Source organism: Lissotriton helveticus, chromosome 5_1, assembly GCF_964261635.1.
Source record: "Lissotriton helveticus chromosome 5_1, aLisHel1.1, whole genome shotgun sequence".
NCBI classification, from domain to species: Eukaryota; Metazoa; Chordata; class Amphibia; order Caudata; family Salamandridae; genus Lissotriton; species Lissotriton helveticus.
Window position 1 is genome coordinate 1,187,191,305 of NC_136065.1, and position 17,781 is coordinate 1,187,209,085.

General features: G+C 44.6%; 1 protein-coding gene across 1 annotated transcript in view; it reads right to left on the reverse strand.

The window, feature by feature from the left end:
• Positions 1 to 535: 535 nt before the first annotated feature.
• HSPA12A (heat shock protein family A (Hsp70) member 12A) overlaps positions 536 to 17,781 on the reverse strand; it is a 414,126-nt gene continuing 396,880 nt past the window's right edge. The window contains exons 11-12 of the mRNA XM_078643897.1: positions 12,175 to 12,278; positions 536 to 1,630 (exon numbers count right to left, since the gene is read on the reverse strand). Coding sequence (XP_078500023.1) covers positions 993 to 1,630; positions 12,175 to 12,278 — 742 coding nt within the window. The 3' untranslated portion in view covers positions 536 to 992. The remainder of the gene's footprint in view (positions 1,631 to 12,174; positions 12,279 to 17,781) is intronic.

Genomic DNA, 17,781 nt, shown 5'->3' on the forward strand with positions numbered 1-17,781 from the left:
TGTCTGATTTTATTATTTTTTTATAAGGAGATTTTATGTGTAATCTTATGATCTCATTCCCTGTACTACATGCATTTATAGGATTTTAAAGTTTTACAGCATAATGTCTATTGTATATATGATATGAATTGTTTGTACCTGTGTCTTTTTATGATTTTAAATAATCAAATAAAAGTGTTTTGACTGACTGTGTGCAGTTCCAGTCCAATGTGTAAAGTTACAACGACATATGTAAAGTTGGAAGGACCAGTTTGAAGTGGTAAATAAATAATGAAATGTGTCAAGTTGAAATGAAATGTGTAAGTTTGTAGTGATTCATGAGGTTGTTTCGAAATGTGTAAACTTTCAGTAGAGCAAAATCCACTATAGCATGCCCAGTATTGCAAAGATTTGCATAACATTGTAGAAAACAGGAAATGCTGTAGAGAACTGAAACCTCCCCAGCGGAGATAAATACTGTTCACGACTTTGCAATGGCCTCACCAAAAAACCCAGGAGCACTGATGACCGCCTGGGTGTCATCCATTTGAAAAAAAAAAGGACATGCCCTCAGGGACTAGTGCACTGTAACGCTTGGGTCCCTATGGCTTATTTCTTAGAGCCAGGCCTTAAGAGTAACACACGAGGCTGTGATGAATCCTGTGTGAAGATATTGTGTTTATCAGATGAGTGACTTTGTGACTCTGCTAAACTACGGAAAAAAGTATATGACAATCGTGAACGACACAGGGAAGTAATTGTCACTACTTTGGTCCTCTGGAGGTTATCTGATTACAGTTCAGGAAGCTGAATATTCATTGCAATCAGTCTCTAGACAAAGTGAATGTCCACGTCAGCACCCCGAATTAGGGCTGGTGTCAGGGAAGCAGCACTAGCCCAAATATGTCCCATGAGAACCTCATGAGTTGTTGTTGGGTTGCACTTGGATCAGATCTTGTGCAAAGACAAGTTGCATATGCGTGGGAGAGGCAAGAGGGCAGGGATCTAGGCAATTAGTAACTTAGGAAATCAATGCCAGCCTTGACACTTTTAGAACTGGCCACGTCAATAGCCATGGCTTTGATTTCGGTGTCTCCAAATTGCATCAGCGTTTGGATTTCTCTGCGGCTTGGAGCAGAAACGCTATCTGTCCCGGTGAGATCTAGACGCAAAGTGCCACACTTCTTCACCCCAGGGTCAGTGATAAAGTTGGCACTATCTTGATCGGCGCTGTAGATATTGATGACAATGACCATCTGGGATGGCTTGGCCGGGGTGTAGCTGCGTTTGACTGTTTCCCCAAGTGCAACAGATTGGTCGGCAGTGATGAACTTGTCAAAGACATCGGTGCACCAGCGCGTGCCATCTTTGAGGAGGAGCTTCCCAGGTGGGTGCTTGCCCTCCACGTAGCGGTTTAGCACCCCCACTCCGTAGGTGAGTGGGGAACGGCGCACTTTAATAACAGCGGGGTCCAGGCCAAAGAGGACGGCTCCTTTAAGGATTGTAAGGCCCACGTCATGGGGGATGATGACTCGACATTTATCACCAAAGGCTTGCTGGACGGCATGTTGGAGGAGCGGGGATTCTGCAAACCCGCCCACCAAGAAGAGGAACTTGACACCGATGACCTCTGGTTTCTGGAACAGATCACCTGGAAGACAAACACAACTGCATCAGTCTTGAGATAAAAGAGGTTATCCACACACAAATATATGGCCAATGGTGTCCCTGATTCTAGGTGGTGTTTAAAGAAAACCGCATTACAATGATTAGACCATCCACAGCGCAGCTTCCTCTCCTATTACTTGTTGATTGTTTACATGTCTTTCACCATGTGCAGCGCTCCGCTGTCTTTTGGCTAGGTTTGTGCTATAAAAATAACATGCATACATACACAAGATATTTGTTCTTCTACCTCCGAATTTGGCTTCTAGTTAAGAAAGCAACAATGTCTACTGTGCTCTCCATTTACCAAAGAGCACCACATCTGAGGAGGCATAGATACTGGCTGCATATTAAGATCACCGGACCCAGTTATCTGTCGGATAATACATCATAAACATTGGTTTGTCTCCAGCTATGTCTTTGGCCCATACTATGATTAATCCTCTGTGTCTTTTTAGGTCTTTTTAAACTCTAAGCCTGTTTTTCCCCCACTACAACTAATTGTGGAATGCACATGATTTTAGTTATTAATGTATATAGGGAGTCAGAGAATAAAATGGACGGGTCCCTGGGAGGGCCTACTGTCTATCAGAGATGCCTCTCACATATCGTAAGTTATTGGAGTGTACATGGAAAAATTGAGGACTGATGATAGGGGGTCCGCACTTCCCATCTGAGGCTCTAATTCGATCGCGAGTGGTAATGGGTAGCCACAATAAGAAAGAAACAAGGGGAGTTGGGGGTAGGTGTGAGCGTTCTGAAACATGACGTAGGCAGTCCTATGGTGTGGGACTAGAGGGTAAGAATAGGAGCTGCTCATCATCACATGCTCTTGGTGATGCAATGTGGTATCATTGCGTGCCAAATCATAGATTCAGGTAGGGGGACCAAATGTTTTCAAACGTATCTTCCTTGTCCTAGTACCAGTAGATCATCCTCTCATAGGGCACTACCTTATACATCTTGGGTTGACCATTCATCGTGTGTGGGTAAGAGGATCGCACACCTTTTGCATAGTATATAGAGCTTTGCTGTGGTCAAGGTTGTGGATAACAGCCAGCTGGCATGTATTGAGAGGCCAGAGAAGTCAACATAATCATGTAGCATAATCAACGTTTGAGGCAGCGGATGTGGAGGTCAAGTACAAGGAGTAGTGTGTCGCTTATTTGAACCAAGAGGTGTAAGATGGCCAGGCAATCATATAGGATGTGTGTATAGTCACAGTTTGGTTATGCAAATCTCCAGCGGCTTGTATGGTGGAGAAGGCCTGAGTATGCCAATTTCTGGGGAGTCTGGTACCATGTTTGTATCATTTTGAAGAAAGAGAATTTCATTTGGGCCTCTCGCGTGTCTTTTGTCTGCCACTTCCCTCCAATCATCTTTTGTGCCTTGTATATGTATATTGTCATGCGGAGGTGTGTTAGTAGAGCTTGGGAGTTGGGGTGTTGGATTACCAAATGATAGAGTCCTGACATCACCCCCTTGCATGTACCTTAGGTCATCAAATAGTGATATATGGGATAGGCGGGGATATGCCAAGGCCAGGGTCCTAGGATACTATTCAGACAGTTCTGTAGTTGGATGTGGCACCATGCCTTAGATGCCGGCACGCAGAATCCCGTCTGTAGGGAGGTAAAGGATTTCAGCTCACTGTCATGGGTCATACTGTGTAATATCAGGACCCCTGCATTTCCCATGCTTTCCATAATAGCGGGCAGCCGCCCACCAGAATATCCATAATATTCATGAGGGTGCTGTGATATGTAATTGGGCAGAGCTGTGCTGTATTTTATGGGTATGGTTCCAAATCCATACCATCATTTGCATAATGAGATTAGGAGTCAGCGGTGTGAGTGTTTTGTGTCGGTAGAGGATATCCAGAGCAGGGCTATTGTGGGTCATGGCACATTCCAATCAGACCCAAAACGGTGGGTCTGCAGACCGCAAGTCTATACGCGCCATTTGTGCCAAATGTAAGGCCTGATAATAATGTTCTATGCTGGGCGACACCAGCCCACCACACCTCCTCTGCGCCTATAGTTTGTAGAAGGATAAGTGGGGTCTCATATTTCGCCATATGAATGATTTGGTGCCTTTATCTATCGCCCTTAGGATGGCAGTACATAAAAGGAGGGACAGCAGACCCAGGACATAAGTAAAGCAGGGGGTTATGACCATCTTAGCAGCTGGTGTTCTCCCCCACAGGGAGAAGTTAAGACGAGTCCATTTCCGGTATTCAATATTAGTCTTAGCTATAAGAGGGTCCAGGTTATCAGAGACCAGGTTGTCCAGGCCGGTATTGATAAAGAAACGGAGGTACTTGAGCCGGCGGTCTTTCCATTGAAATGGAAATCCTGTTATAGGCACTTTTGTGATAGCTCCCATCTCAGTTGTTCCTGTAGTCCTATATAAGAGAGAACTATGTAATAAGGGGCATTAGAGCTGGTAGAAATCTGTTCAGGTCTCTGAGTGTAAGTAATATATAGTTCGCACAAGAGCAATTTTACAGTGCCTGCAGCTGTGGAGATACCCTTTATCTGGGTGGATGGACGGATGGTGGCTGCCAATCGCTCTATGGCCAGTAGAAGCAGAAGGGGGAGAGGATGCATCCATGTCTGGTCTCCCACCTAACTGGGAAGGTGATTGACCCCACAGTTGACCTGTGCCATTGGATCAATATAAAGCCAACAGATTAGCAAAATAAAGTTGTCCCTCAGGCCTACGTGGTGTAGCACTTTGAACAGGCAGTCCCATTCTAACTGGTCAAACACATTCTCAGCGTCTAGTGAGAGGGCAATAATGACTTTAGGTGAGTCTTTAGAGAGCCAGCATGTGTGGGCAAGGTGTGAAGATGGTTGAGCGAGGATCTTCCCAGGTCAAATCCCACTTGGGAGTCATGAATCAAACTTGAAATGACTCGTTTGAGTCGGGTCTTCAGAATACTTGCCAGAATGTTTGTGTCAGTATTCAGGAGTGAATGTGAGGAGTAGCTAGTGCAGGGGGTCTTTGCCTGGCTTGGGGAAGATCCTAACCACCACTGTGTTGACCCAGAGGGGGAGAAAGTAAGTCTGTTCTACTTCCTTGAAAGCAGCATGGAGTAGGTCTATTGCATCATCTTTGGTCCATTGGTAGAATTTCCCCAGAAAATCATCTTCTAACCTTATGATAAGGTAGGTTCAATATAGCCTGGGCCATCTTTGGTGATCCCTCTTTTCGAGGAGTCTTCTGCCATCCTCTTTGAGGCAGGGGAGGTGTAGGTTGTCTAGAAACATAACTGTCCAGTCCGCACCACATTGGAGCGCAGAGCTGGGAGTAGAAGGTGCCAAAAGTGTTGCCGATGCACAGCCGGCCATGGACTATAGGACCAGTGCTGTCTTTAATGGGCGGTTTCGCAGACGTGGCTTCTCTTTGCTGTGGTAGCACTACTAGAAGTCTCCCCACTATCTCTCCATACTCGCGTTGTCAGGTTTTCAGTTTATAAAGGGCATATTCGGCCTTGGAGGTGTAGTGTGAATTAAGCTCCATTTTGGCCTTCTCCGGGGCGCATATGGCTGCGCCCGAGGGTTTGACTATGTATTCTCTAGCGCAGATTTTAATCTATGTCCAGGGAAAGTTAGCGCTGAACTCGCTGTTTATTGGCTAACGCCACAGCTATCATCAATTGGTAGGGAAAAATGTGGATTTAGGGCCTGTGGGGCAGTCGCGGCTGCTGCCTGGAAGCAGCAGTGGGGCGGCTGGGGGGGTGGGCTGGGGGTCAGATAAAAAAAAACACTTACCTCCCGGCCGGCCAGCTGGCCAGCCACCGCCTCTCCTGCGTCCTCTTCCTGGGAGAAGCAGAAAGCACCAGGGCTCCCACGCTCCCTGCAGCCAATCACAATGCTGCAATGCAGCTTTGTGATTGGTCTGAGTGCAATGACATGGCGCTCATCCAGGAGCTGGAGGGGTGGGTATGTTCTCCATGCAGGCTGTAATGCAGCTTGCAATAGGAACACAGACTGTTCTGGGCAGCCCGAGAGGGCCGACCAAACAGTTATTGTGCACTTAGGAGTGTTCTACCACTCCTCCACTGCTCTAATAAAATGATAACATAACGTTATTATAATTGAATTTTTTCCTTTTTTTTGCTGCTTTATGGCAGTGGGGCAGCGCTCCTCCTCCTTAGCGGAGGAGCCGCCACTGCTGTAGAGGCATATTAAGACCTGATTCTAAGTATCTTAGAGCGGACCTTAAGTTTCACTAGGGCATAGCGGCCATCATTATCTGTCCAGATTTTCATTATCGTACGGGGTAGAGCTTTATGTATTAAGAAAGCCAATCAACTTTTCACTATTCGATATTGCAGGCGACAAAGAAGATAATGCTGAGGGAGGGGCACCTGAAGATGTGCAACTATATATGATCTTTCCCACCCAGTCTCTTCTAAGTTTATCAGCTGTTGCGGAGAGATTCATTTCTTGTATGAGTACAATGTCAGCTCATTGTGCGGCTAAATAGGACAGTATTCTTCACGCTTTATATATTTGGTCAGTCTGTTTCATTGAGGGAGATACCAGTGAGAGGCCATGAGGCCATGATTCTAGGCACTGTAAGAGGGAAATGGAGATGTGTTGGGAATTCAATCAATCAAATTAAGTTTATAGAGCGCCTGCTTGCACTAGCTAGTGCGACCCCACGCTGCGACAAGATCCCGTGCCAGGCAGAACGTAACAGTAAAAAATCAGACAGTGGAATTATCAGATGGAAAAAGCCACGTCTTGAGCTTTTTCCGGAAGATAGTCTCGGATTATTCCAGCGGAATCCCCATTGGGAGCTTGTTCCAATAGGAGGCTGCTAGGAAACTAAAAGAGCATCCACCCATCCTGGCTCTTCTGATGATAGGTATGCGTACCTGACCTGTTGCGCTAGATCTTAAACCTCGCTTGGTAGTATACGGGGTGAGGAGATCATGTAGATAGGAGGGGCCCTACTTCTGCAGAATACGAGGACTGATACACATAGCTTTAAACAGAGCATGTTTCTTCATCCGAAGCTAGAGCGGATAAGCAAGAGCCTTACTGGATGAGGCTCTCTTCGGGAGCCTCAAGACGAGACGTGCAGCCGCATTCTGAATGTGCTGGAGTCCCTGAACACCCTTGATGTTGGCTCCCAGATACAGAACATTCCCATAGTCCAAACGCAATGTCACAAGGGCGTGGACCATCGACTTTCTTGTTGACACTGGGAGTACATCTAGGGTCTTCCAGAGAGTGCGTAGGGCCCCCACACAGTTTCCCATCACTCGCTTGGAGTGAGTCTCAAAGGACACCTACGGTCACCAATGTCCTCAAGTTCTTTACCTGATCCTTGGGGGATGGGGTCTGTCCCAAAGTATGAGTCCACCAAGCAGAGGATCAGATAGAGGGGGACACAGTGAAAAATTCTGAGCAGCCTCCTCAGAATCTTGGGTCAGGGTCACCACAAGTTGTGTGTCGTCAGCATATGACACCACACTAACTCCAAACCTCTCCACAATCTCTACCAAAGGGGTGATATACAAATTAAATAGAGTGGGGCTAAGTATGGAGCCTTGTGGGACCCCCTGATCCAGCTTGACACTTTGAGAGGAAAGGTTTTTATGACACCTGAAAGGAGCGGTCATTTAAAAAGGAGCGTAACCATTCCATTGCTTTACCGTCTACACCGCCTTCTCGGAGGCGCCGTAGTAGCGTGTGATGGGCAACAGTGTCGAAAGCGGCACTGAGATCTAGGAGGACTGCATCTACTTGTCTACGGATAAGCTCGGTGGATAAAAGCAGAGCCGATTCCGTAGAATAAGTGGCACGGAAGCCAGATTGGGTAGGGTGGAGGAGGTTGTGGTTATTAATATGCGCACTCAGTTGAATGTTTACAACCTTCTCTGCTACCTTCGCAAAATAAGGCAGGAGGGAAATAGGGCGAAGATTATCCATCTGACTTATGCTAATGTTAGATTTCGTTTTTAGGGGAATAACAATGGCCTCTTTCCATTTTTTCGGGACAACTCCTGAATAAAAGGAGAGCTCCAGAAGATGTCTAATATAAGGTATATAAGGAATTGGGTGGTTAGTAGTCCGAGGGGTGTGCACTGTCACCTAGGTGACAGGTATATAAGCAGGCATCTGGGTGAGTGTCTGGGGAGAGAGAAGAGAGGGAAGAAAAAACAAGCGCTAGATAAAGAGTGATGGAATTGGTTCTGAAGTTAGCACAGTTGTTACATGTATGGTGGGGTGGACGAGAATTGTCCTGATTCCTAAACTGTCTGAGGTGTGTCCGGGTTCACTGGGAGACAACTGCTTTCAGAGATATTGGCTAGTGTTGGTGGGAAATAAAAGCAACAATAACAATAATATGCAGCCACACTGGCTTATCGGAAGAGGGAGGAGAGAGATAGGTAGTGTGGGAGAAAAGTCAGGACAAGAAAGGCAGAGAAATGATACTATTTCATCGATGCATGTGACTCAGTCGGACCAAAATACTAGAGGGGTTATAGGAGCAGCCACCCAAACCAGGAGGCTGCTCCCATCATCAGCTGTGATGGAGTTAGATCAGTACAGAATTTGGAAGGGGGGAGGCTCTCGAGGGAAGGGCATTTCAAACAGGCACAGGATGCTGATGCTCTGTAGGAGGAGGAATGGAGAAGCTTGGGGATATCAGGGCTCACTGTCTAGCTATCAGGGGAGGGAGGACATCAGTGAGATGTCTCGAAGATAGGAAATAGTATGGTATAGCAGGGGATGTGTCTAGTACGTGGAGGATGTGTGGGGTCGCAAGGGAGCATGACAGCTAAGTGGATGCCTGATACTACAGTATTCCAAAGAGGGCAGGGACCAAAACTAAAAGATATGTGATACCGTCGATCCCCAATGTTGTCAGTCCGGGGCGTATGATGTGGGGTAGTACCGAGCCAGATGAACATTTTCAAATAGATATAGCATTGCATACATTTGCAAACACAATAAGCATCTTAAACATCATTAAGTTGTTACGCAGAGTAAACATTTGTGGTCGCGGTACCCTCGCATAATACAACAGTAGAACATTCATGCGCTTGAAGGATAGAAGCGGGGGACGAACTATAGGCAAAAAAAATGGGGGGATAAGATATCTTTGGTGGTAACCTCCCAGTGGGAAGGTGTGAGGGGTAAGGAAATTGAGCAATAGGTGAGAGGCACAATGGGTGGGTATAGGAAGCAGGACAAGGTTATTGGGGTGGTAATAGGGTTAGAAAGTGGAACAAAGGGATCTGAATCAAGGTGCAGGAGAGCAAGACCAATCAATCCCAGAGTATACTATTGAACTCTATCTGGGTGCAGAAAGTTGCTTGGGGGCATTCCAGAGTCCATTGAGGGGGGTATTTGTGGTTGTCGGCCTGGGAGGGAATCAGTTTTAGAGGGGATCTAGATTTGTCCATGTCCTCAGAGTGGCTCAGTACCTCCTCAGTTTAGATCAGTTTTTCCTGGTCCTGTGCTTTCACGAAAGGCTGTCACTGCAGGCCCTTCCGGCACTGTGGATCAGAGCACTACTGCATCTGTGTCCATATGTTGGGAACAGGAGGTATCCATGCTGGAGTCGCTCAGGAAATCCAAGAATCAGGCTTGTTCCTGTGGGTCATTAAAGACTCTAGAATGAACATCCACAGTAATGCACATGACAGCAATTTCTTATAATCCAAACGTAATATCTAATTTGCGCAGTTGACGACACAGGGCCAGAAATTTTCGTAATTTGGTAGGGGTGTTTGGGGATAAATCCGCTGTGATGTAGATCCGGTGATCGTCCAAGTTGTATGGGCCATGTTTGCGGGCCTCCAAGAGGATCTGATGGGTATATGTATGCGTTAGAAGGCAAGCAATAACAGGGTTCCAGATTGTAGCGGGTCTGAATCCTGTGAGCCCTCTGTATTTCAACAGGGGGTGTGGAGGACAACCATGTAATTTTAGGGATAAGATCAAGTAAGAATGTTCACATGTCAGAGTTCCAGTTTCTTGGGGATCCCATAGAAACAAATGTTATCATGACGGGAGTGGTCCTCCATGTCAATGAGTTTTTGTTTGATGCGCCAAATTTCCTGCTGGGTCTTCTCCAAGTCTGTCAGTTTGTCCTCTGTGATTGTAAGATATTGATATAGGAAAGCCTCCTGTGAATGAAAAAGCCCCATGTCTGTTTTGATGATTTTCATATCCTGGGCAAGATCTGTAATCTTGTAATCCATGGTGGAGAGATGGGTTCAATTGGAAGTAGCTTACCTAAGAATGGCTTTCAAATGTGCATCAAGATATGGCTGCGACAGCTGATGGTAGAGGCGTGCGAGATTTCTTGCTGACATCCCCACCACTTCAGTGAAAAGGAGCTATCTAGTGCGTCTCCCCATCACCATTGTTGGATCTTGGAGGGGCATAGAACGGTACAATCAGAACTGTGAATCAGCAGGCATGGGGGTGTTCTGTCATTAGACGAATGTCCGTTATGAGATGCCGTATGTGATCCCAGGGGGGATCCTTATAGTGGCCCACCAGTGTGAGGGCATATTAAAAAGTTACCAGCAGTCCATCCAGAGGTGGCACAGCTGTACAGGGAGGCCCACTCTTGGAGATAGGGTACTGTTTGAGTAAGAGTCCGGTACCCGTGACCCACCAATGTCGGGAGTGAGTTGCCAATTGAAGCATAGTGAGGCTTGAATGTCCAGGACTATGTCCACCCCCCCACCTTCCATGAGCTCCACTCATTCGGGTGTGGCAGCCATCCTCAGAGAGGGAAATGGCATCCAGCAGCACAGTCCATCACTCCAGCCATCTGTATCCCGACAGCACCTCGGGGGGAAAGCAGGTAATGAGGGGCACCCCGGCCACAACTGTGCTCGCCTCTGGGGCCCGAGGCTCACTGGACCAGGGGCCCAGCTTCTACATTCTTCCAGTATCGAGGAGAGGCAGCCGGTAAAGCATAGTAGCATTGGGTCGCTGTTGGGCTAAGACTGGCCTGGTCTTCGATAAAACAGGCCGCTGTTATGCTGAAGCGATGCCTGCAGTGCAGTTTTCACTCTGGGCCGGGTCTCCATGGTGAACCAGTCCACAAAGGCCCTCAATAAGAGTCATGCCCGGCTGAGGAGTCGTGATTGCTGTAGCAGAGGAGGTGCCCTCCAAGGGCACAGCCCCGGCAGAATGTTAGAGGAGCCACTGTCGCCATTAGGGTTAAAGCGAGGTTGGAGGCGCTAGATTGAATGATCTCTCCAATTCCGTCCTCATGGCCAGGGCAGTGGTGTCTGCAGCAGTGGCCTCGTTTTCTCTCCTGTGGTCGGGGAGCTCAAGGGAGAGCGGCCATCTTGGGCAGTGGGGTGACCCCCTCGAGATTGCTCTTTCAATGACACAACTCAAGTTGCACCAGGCCAAAAAGGTCCCTGGTATACTTATGCATAGCAAAATAATGTACTCTTCTGTGGAGGGTCGTGACAAAGCCTCTATTAACAGTATGAAGTACTTGGTAATTTACATTGTTTGCCAATTAATATAAGACCTAGTGCCTTCAAAGATCCCGAGCAAACATGTGCATATATTGACACTAGAGAAGAAGCACAAGACTAACTCAGTCAGATCAGCCCCTATTAATTTCCAACTCGATCTTTTATACCACTTCAGTTTAATACCCGGTCAAACATAAGTACCCATCATTATAGTGTAAGACAAAAAAGACAGAGCCCATGGCAGAGTAGTGTCTATGTTGTTGTTGCTGAAGATAATAAAACTGATCGACTAGGTGACCCTGGCTGTCCTCACATGCTGTCACTATCTACTCAACATCCACTAGCTTGTTTCACGAGTTGTTATAAGTTGCAGTGGGTAACAATATGTAGCTGCTTGCCACTACTATTGACTGCTTTGCAGTCCCAGTGACTTTACTTATCCGACTCCTGATATTTTATGAAAATATTGTTTAGCTTTTGCATGACTTCTTCATCACAATTGTTAATAAACAGTGATGCATAAGTCATGTATAGAGTGATAAATAAGTCATGTATTGAAAGCCTTGCACTTTCATGAAAATTGTTCAAAGGCCTGTCTGTTACACCAGTAGTCATGTAATGGTACTTCCTTATGATGTCACTAAGGTGAACGGTGTGATCTCATATCCTCTGCTCCCATGAATATATTAAAATAACTGTCACTTTTTCTTCAATGTGGAGTTGTTTGAGTAATTTGAAGAAGCTATCTGTACATTGAGAACCCCTGTTTGTTCAAACATTTTCAACTCTGTCCAATATAAATTCAAATACTAAAGTTTATACAATGTTTTAAAAACGAATTTGAAAAATAACTCTTCTTATACAGTCAGTGAAGAGACATCTTCAAGAGGATACTCATTTCGTTAAATAAATAGGTAATCATTATTTTTTTCCTACAACTCCCACAATCAGAAATAAACATCTCTATGATGGTTATACTGACGGTCGCGGTGACTGATCATGACGTGTGTGGGGGCAGGGGGGCGCGGGCTGGTGCATTACATAGTGATACTTACTAAGATGCTGGATGATGTGGTCAATGGTTGGTTTGAACAAGGCATTCATGGCATCAGGATTCATCCTCAGCATACCTTGAGAGGACCACTTAACAAAGTCCACACTGCAACAAGAGTTTAATGTAAAACATGTTTAAAGAAGCACTGCTTCCTGGTACAACTCAATGACATAATTCCCTATATATTTGTTATGTTTCTATATACAAAAACATGAGTGCTGTGAAAGTTGATTATTCTTACCAGATTTAAGAAAATGTCATTATTAGTCGAAAGTTTGTTTCTAACAGGTAGAAGTTTCCATGGCAAAAAGTACATTTTTTATCCACTGGAAATGGCAATAAACCATATATAACTTTCATATCATTCTATTTACCAAATCCAAGAGGTATACATTTATAAATTGCATGAACAAAAAAGTTATTTACCTTTAGTAATGTTCTTTCTGGTGGATTCTCAATCAAACCACAGATTCCTCACCTTGAGAATATCCCCAGATGCCAGACTGGATTGGGAATTTTTTTAAGGCATAGGCCCCATGTGCCAGTAGGTGCTGTTGTGTAACTGTGTGTTGACTATTCTTCATCTCAGAAGCAATGGTTAAAAAAGCATATAAGCAGCACCCTTGTACAGTTAAGTAAATGTGTATCTTGACACTGTCCCCACCCTCAGATGAAGAGCTCAACAATCAATCTGTTGTGCCAGTTTGCAGATCTCTAGACTGGGACCTTATTAGATAGAAAAAAGAGACCATTCCACAGAATGGGGAGGTGGGAGGATAGTAAGGAATCTACCGTTAGTTAGAGTATCAGCAGGAGAGAGCATTACCAAATGTAAGTAACCTGTTCTTCTGATGGATACTTCTGATCAAAGATTCCTCACCTTGGGCCAGATGCACAAATCACTTTATGAATGGGCCGTCTGCAACCAATAAAATGCATTTTGCCATGTACAGAAGACAAAATGCGAGACTGTAACTTGTTACCAAATCACATTTTGCTTTTGCGATATGGTATTAGGAAGGGGCGTGTTTAGGGCGTCCCTTCCTAATACAGAATAGCACTGATATGTATGAGTGTTTTGCGGTAGGAAATGTGGTCGCAAAACGTTTGCAGTTACCACCAACTTCAACTTGGTGTTAACATATTTGCAAAAAGTCAGGGGTCCCCAAGGGACCACTTCTCCTTTGTTAATGTGGGTGCCAACAAATTTAAGAGTAGGCAGTGGTCCCAAGGAGCACTGCCTACTCTTAAAAAGTGAAAAAGTAGCTTTTCACTTTTATTTTTGAAATGTATCCCATTTTCCTTTAAGGAACATGTGCTGCATTACAAACAAAAAAGTTGCTTTATTTAAAAAAAGCAAATTGCTAGAATTAGCTACTTAGAAAATCACAAACATGATTTCTTACATCTGGCCCCTTGTAAATAGGTACTGAAGCAGTAACTCCCAAAGTGGCGGGCATGTGGAATTGTCCAGGTCAAAAATTCCTGCAGGAGTGAATGAGCAAAATACCCTTCCCATCAAACCTTGCTGTTGTGGCAGTAGTGCTTTTTGAAAGTGTGCATTGAGGCCCATGTTGGAGCGCAACAGATATCCAGAATGGTCACTCTGTGTGCAAACACATTGGTAGAAGCCATGTAGAAGCCATGTGTCTGGTAGAATGAGCCCTCCGACCTCCAGGAGGTTGCTTCTGAGCCGATACGTGGCAGATCCTAATACAGAGGACTATCCCTCTTGCTATTTGTCCCAGAGAACCCTACAAAGAGTTGATTGTCCCCACAATGATCTTTAGCGCAATTGATATGGGGTTCAAACAATGGAGTCTCTACTTATCTTTTCAGGGGTGAAATCGAGCAAAGAACATCGGAAGAGTGATGGACTGTCTAACATGAGGAGTCACAACCTTAATCAGGTCTTGACCACCTCCTTCTGTTGCAGCAGAAACATGATTTTTCTCATTTCTTGGACAGCCCAGGTATGTTGTACACCATATCCACAGTAACGCTTTGTCTATAGCCAAATCCACTTTAATATCTTTATCTTTGACTGACAAAAACGTAACCTCTCCTACTTTAGCCCGGATAGCTATAGTCCCAGGATGCTTGGTTCCGGTCCAGGGAAGACCTGGCTTGGCAGTTCGGGCTGGACTGTTCCCTCGAGGAGCAGGGTCAAGACTGATTTGTACATGGCTAGGTTCAAACTGAGGTGGCTTGGAGAGCAAAAGAACAATGGATTAAACCCAGATCTTTGTGACTGGAGGTGAATATTTGCATTGAGTCCATTATTTGTTCCTACAGCTTAAAGCAGTAGCAAGAAATATAATGTGATTGACTAATACCCTGGTGGTGATAATCCCTTCTGTGCAGATCATGAGCAGGATGGTTTGGATGTTGAAGCAGAAGAGCTGATTCTGCTAAGAGTTGCCTGCCTCTCTTTCTGGAAGCACATTGGCGTTCAGCAGAGTACAGGAAAAAAAATAAAAAATATATATATATATATATCCAGCTCGGTGGGGTGTGTCCCTTAAATGAACCACACACGGCAACAAGTAGCTTCCCCAAAGCTTTAAATCAACAGTCCACACTGCCACCTTCACTGAACAATAATTGTATCAGGCCATAGACCGACGCGTTTCGGGTAGTCCCTTCTTCTTAGGAAAAACAGCCCTCAAGTGCTTGGAGAACCTAGTATCGTGCATTTATTTTTCGAGTGCTTCCATTGAAGGACAGTAATAATTGATTCCATCACCCACAATGCAACGCCTGAAACTCATTGAGAGGAGCCAAAATTGGCAGGCGATATCGGCTTATTTAAGTGGCAGGCGGAGTCCGTAAGCACTTGAGGGCTGCTTTTCCGAAGAAGAAGGGACTACCCGAAACGCGTCGGACTGTGGCCTGATGCAATTATGCAGCCCCACCGAGCTGGATATATATATATATATTTATAAGACACAATCTCAGCATTCTCTCACCAGGAGCCCATATTCCGGATACCAATGGCGCAGAAGAAGAGAGGAAGACCCAGGGTGCAGGTGAGCAGTGATTTTATTTAGTAGCGTGGAAGGCCCACCTCAGCATAACGTTTCGGCCTGCACAGAGGCCTTGGTCACATGACGCATAGGGGAGGGAAGGTCAAATTTAAAGTGCAAGTGCAAAATTAATTAGGACGTGATTGGTTGCATTGATCAGATGCTTCTGCAGTTAGTTCATAAACATGAAAGACATACTACACGGCTGCTACAAATTACAGGATAATCCCCGTTTCAATAACTCATGCATGTGCAAAATCAATGGGGTGTAAACAGTAATTTCCAAGATTGATGTTTTATTCGGGAATCAATATAAAGGCATATTCCCATGATAAAATATTCATTCGGAATTACACATTTACAAAATGTTGTCAATGATTATATACCAGATCAAATTAATCAATATAAAACCAGGATAAAACCGTACAAAAGTTAAAATGAAACTTAACTTATGATAGAAAAACACCCTACTATACATATTTAGATATTGCACATAAATGGTGATGGGCATATACTGTTTTGTCTATGCCCCGGAGGAGATAGTATCTGTCTAAATACATTATCGCAGCCTCCCATGTTAATAAAGACGGTAATATCATCACTTTACCAGCCTTCACCGAGAGCAGTTGATATTACAACCAAAGTGGCAGTGCAAAGTGATAAGTGTCAAATAAATTTGTTTTCAATACTACTATTGTTTCAGTTTTGAACCATAGCCTAATCCTAGACTATGATGTACGCTATTGTGTCCACATTGTTCATCAGACATAGAGCCAGAAGAGGTTATGACAGTTAAATAACCCTATGTGCACTTCACTGGGATCTACCATGGATTACGCCCCTGGAGTCTGGTTCATCTGTACTTATAGGGCTACTAGGATGGTAGAGAGGTTTCAAAGGCAGGTATAAAAATCCTCTGTTGAGTTGAGACCCCCTGGAGTTTTGCTGTCCATCTCTAGGATGTACCTGGTCTCTAACTTTCTCAAAGCTCCCTCTCTATCCCCTCCTCTCCTAAGAGGTCCCACAGAATCGATGGCATAGTATTTCAATAATGCACTGTTATTATTGTGGCACTCTTTGAAATGTCATACCACCGGATACGCAGAGTCATTGGTGTTAATGGCTCGTATGTGCTGGAGTATCCTCTTGTGAACCTGCAACTTGGTGCTACCAATATAACGCAGGCCACATGGACACTCCAGCACATACACCACAAATTCGCTCTTACAAGTAAGTTGTTTGTTAATTTTGCGCGGGGTGGCAGAGAAGGGAACAGTATATTCTGACTTACTGACCCCATTGAGGCAGGCCTTACAGCTGGAGCATTTTCTAAAGCCCAAACTTTTGTCCAACCAGTTTTTGCGTACAACCACCTCGGGCTGGACTGGACCAGGGCATCCTGCATAGAATATGCTTTCCTGAAGGTGATTGAGGGCTTGCCCGGCATTTTCCTCCTCCTATTTATATATATGTCCACAATGTGATCCTTAGAACAGTGCGCTCTTCCAGCGGGTGCTTGGCTAGGAAGCCGGATCCTGGCTTCAAATTCAATTTTGCATACAACAATGCACAGCACTCCGGAGTGAAAGTTATTTAACTTAATTTATTTGCACAGATCCCAACCAACGCGTTTCAGGCTACTCGGCTTTGTTCACGGTTAGTGAGTTTTCTCTTTCTACACTATTTAAGCCCAGTTGACCACTATGTGGCATTCTGGGCATTGTAGTGTTTTAATACAACCATCATTTATTATCAAAAATTACATAGAAAATAATTCATTTATAATAACTGTCCTTCATGGAGGATTTTGCTCTCCAAATTGACATAACATTCAACACTTTTTAACATTGTAAACGTTCATTAAATATTATTAACATTACAATTTCGTATTGCCATTTTTTAACGTGCCAAATCTTAGTAGATAAAGATCCTTCTCCTACCTGGCAGCTAAAACCTGGAACTCACTTCCCACTCACCTTCGCCTTACCCAGAACCACCTAGCATTCAGAAAGCAACTTAAAACGTGGATATTTGACAAGTAATCCCCCACCCCTCCTTAAGCGCCTTGAGACCCTCTGGGTATGTAGTGCGCTATATAAATTATCTGACTTGACTTGACTTGACTTGACTTGTTATCATTGTTTTTATATCCATACTGTTTTGAGTATAGTACTCATAATTCTATTAGCTTGTTGTTATGTCACTTATTTTCCAACTATTGTACATAAAATAGACATTTTTGTAGTATTTTGGCCCAATTGTTCACAGTTCGCACTTATTCATAGGATATAGTGTCTACAGTCAATGTATCGAGAATGTCCATCATAAGTTCAGATCTTATCACTATTATTATTTATTCCAAATGTGTATAAAGCTCCTCGTCATAGTTCATTCCTCTCGGGGTCTTTGTTTTGAGTCTCACAATGTATTTAGATTCCATCTGGCGAAGTTTTCTAGTTCTATTACCGCCCCGTTCATTCAACGTGACTGTTTTGATGCCATAATAACACATTGACCTCCAATCTCCATTCTGGCATACCATCTTGTGTTTGGCGGTTGCATATGAAGTGTCTTTATTTTTC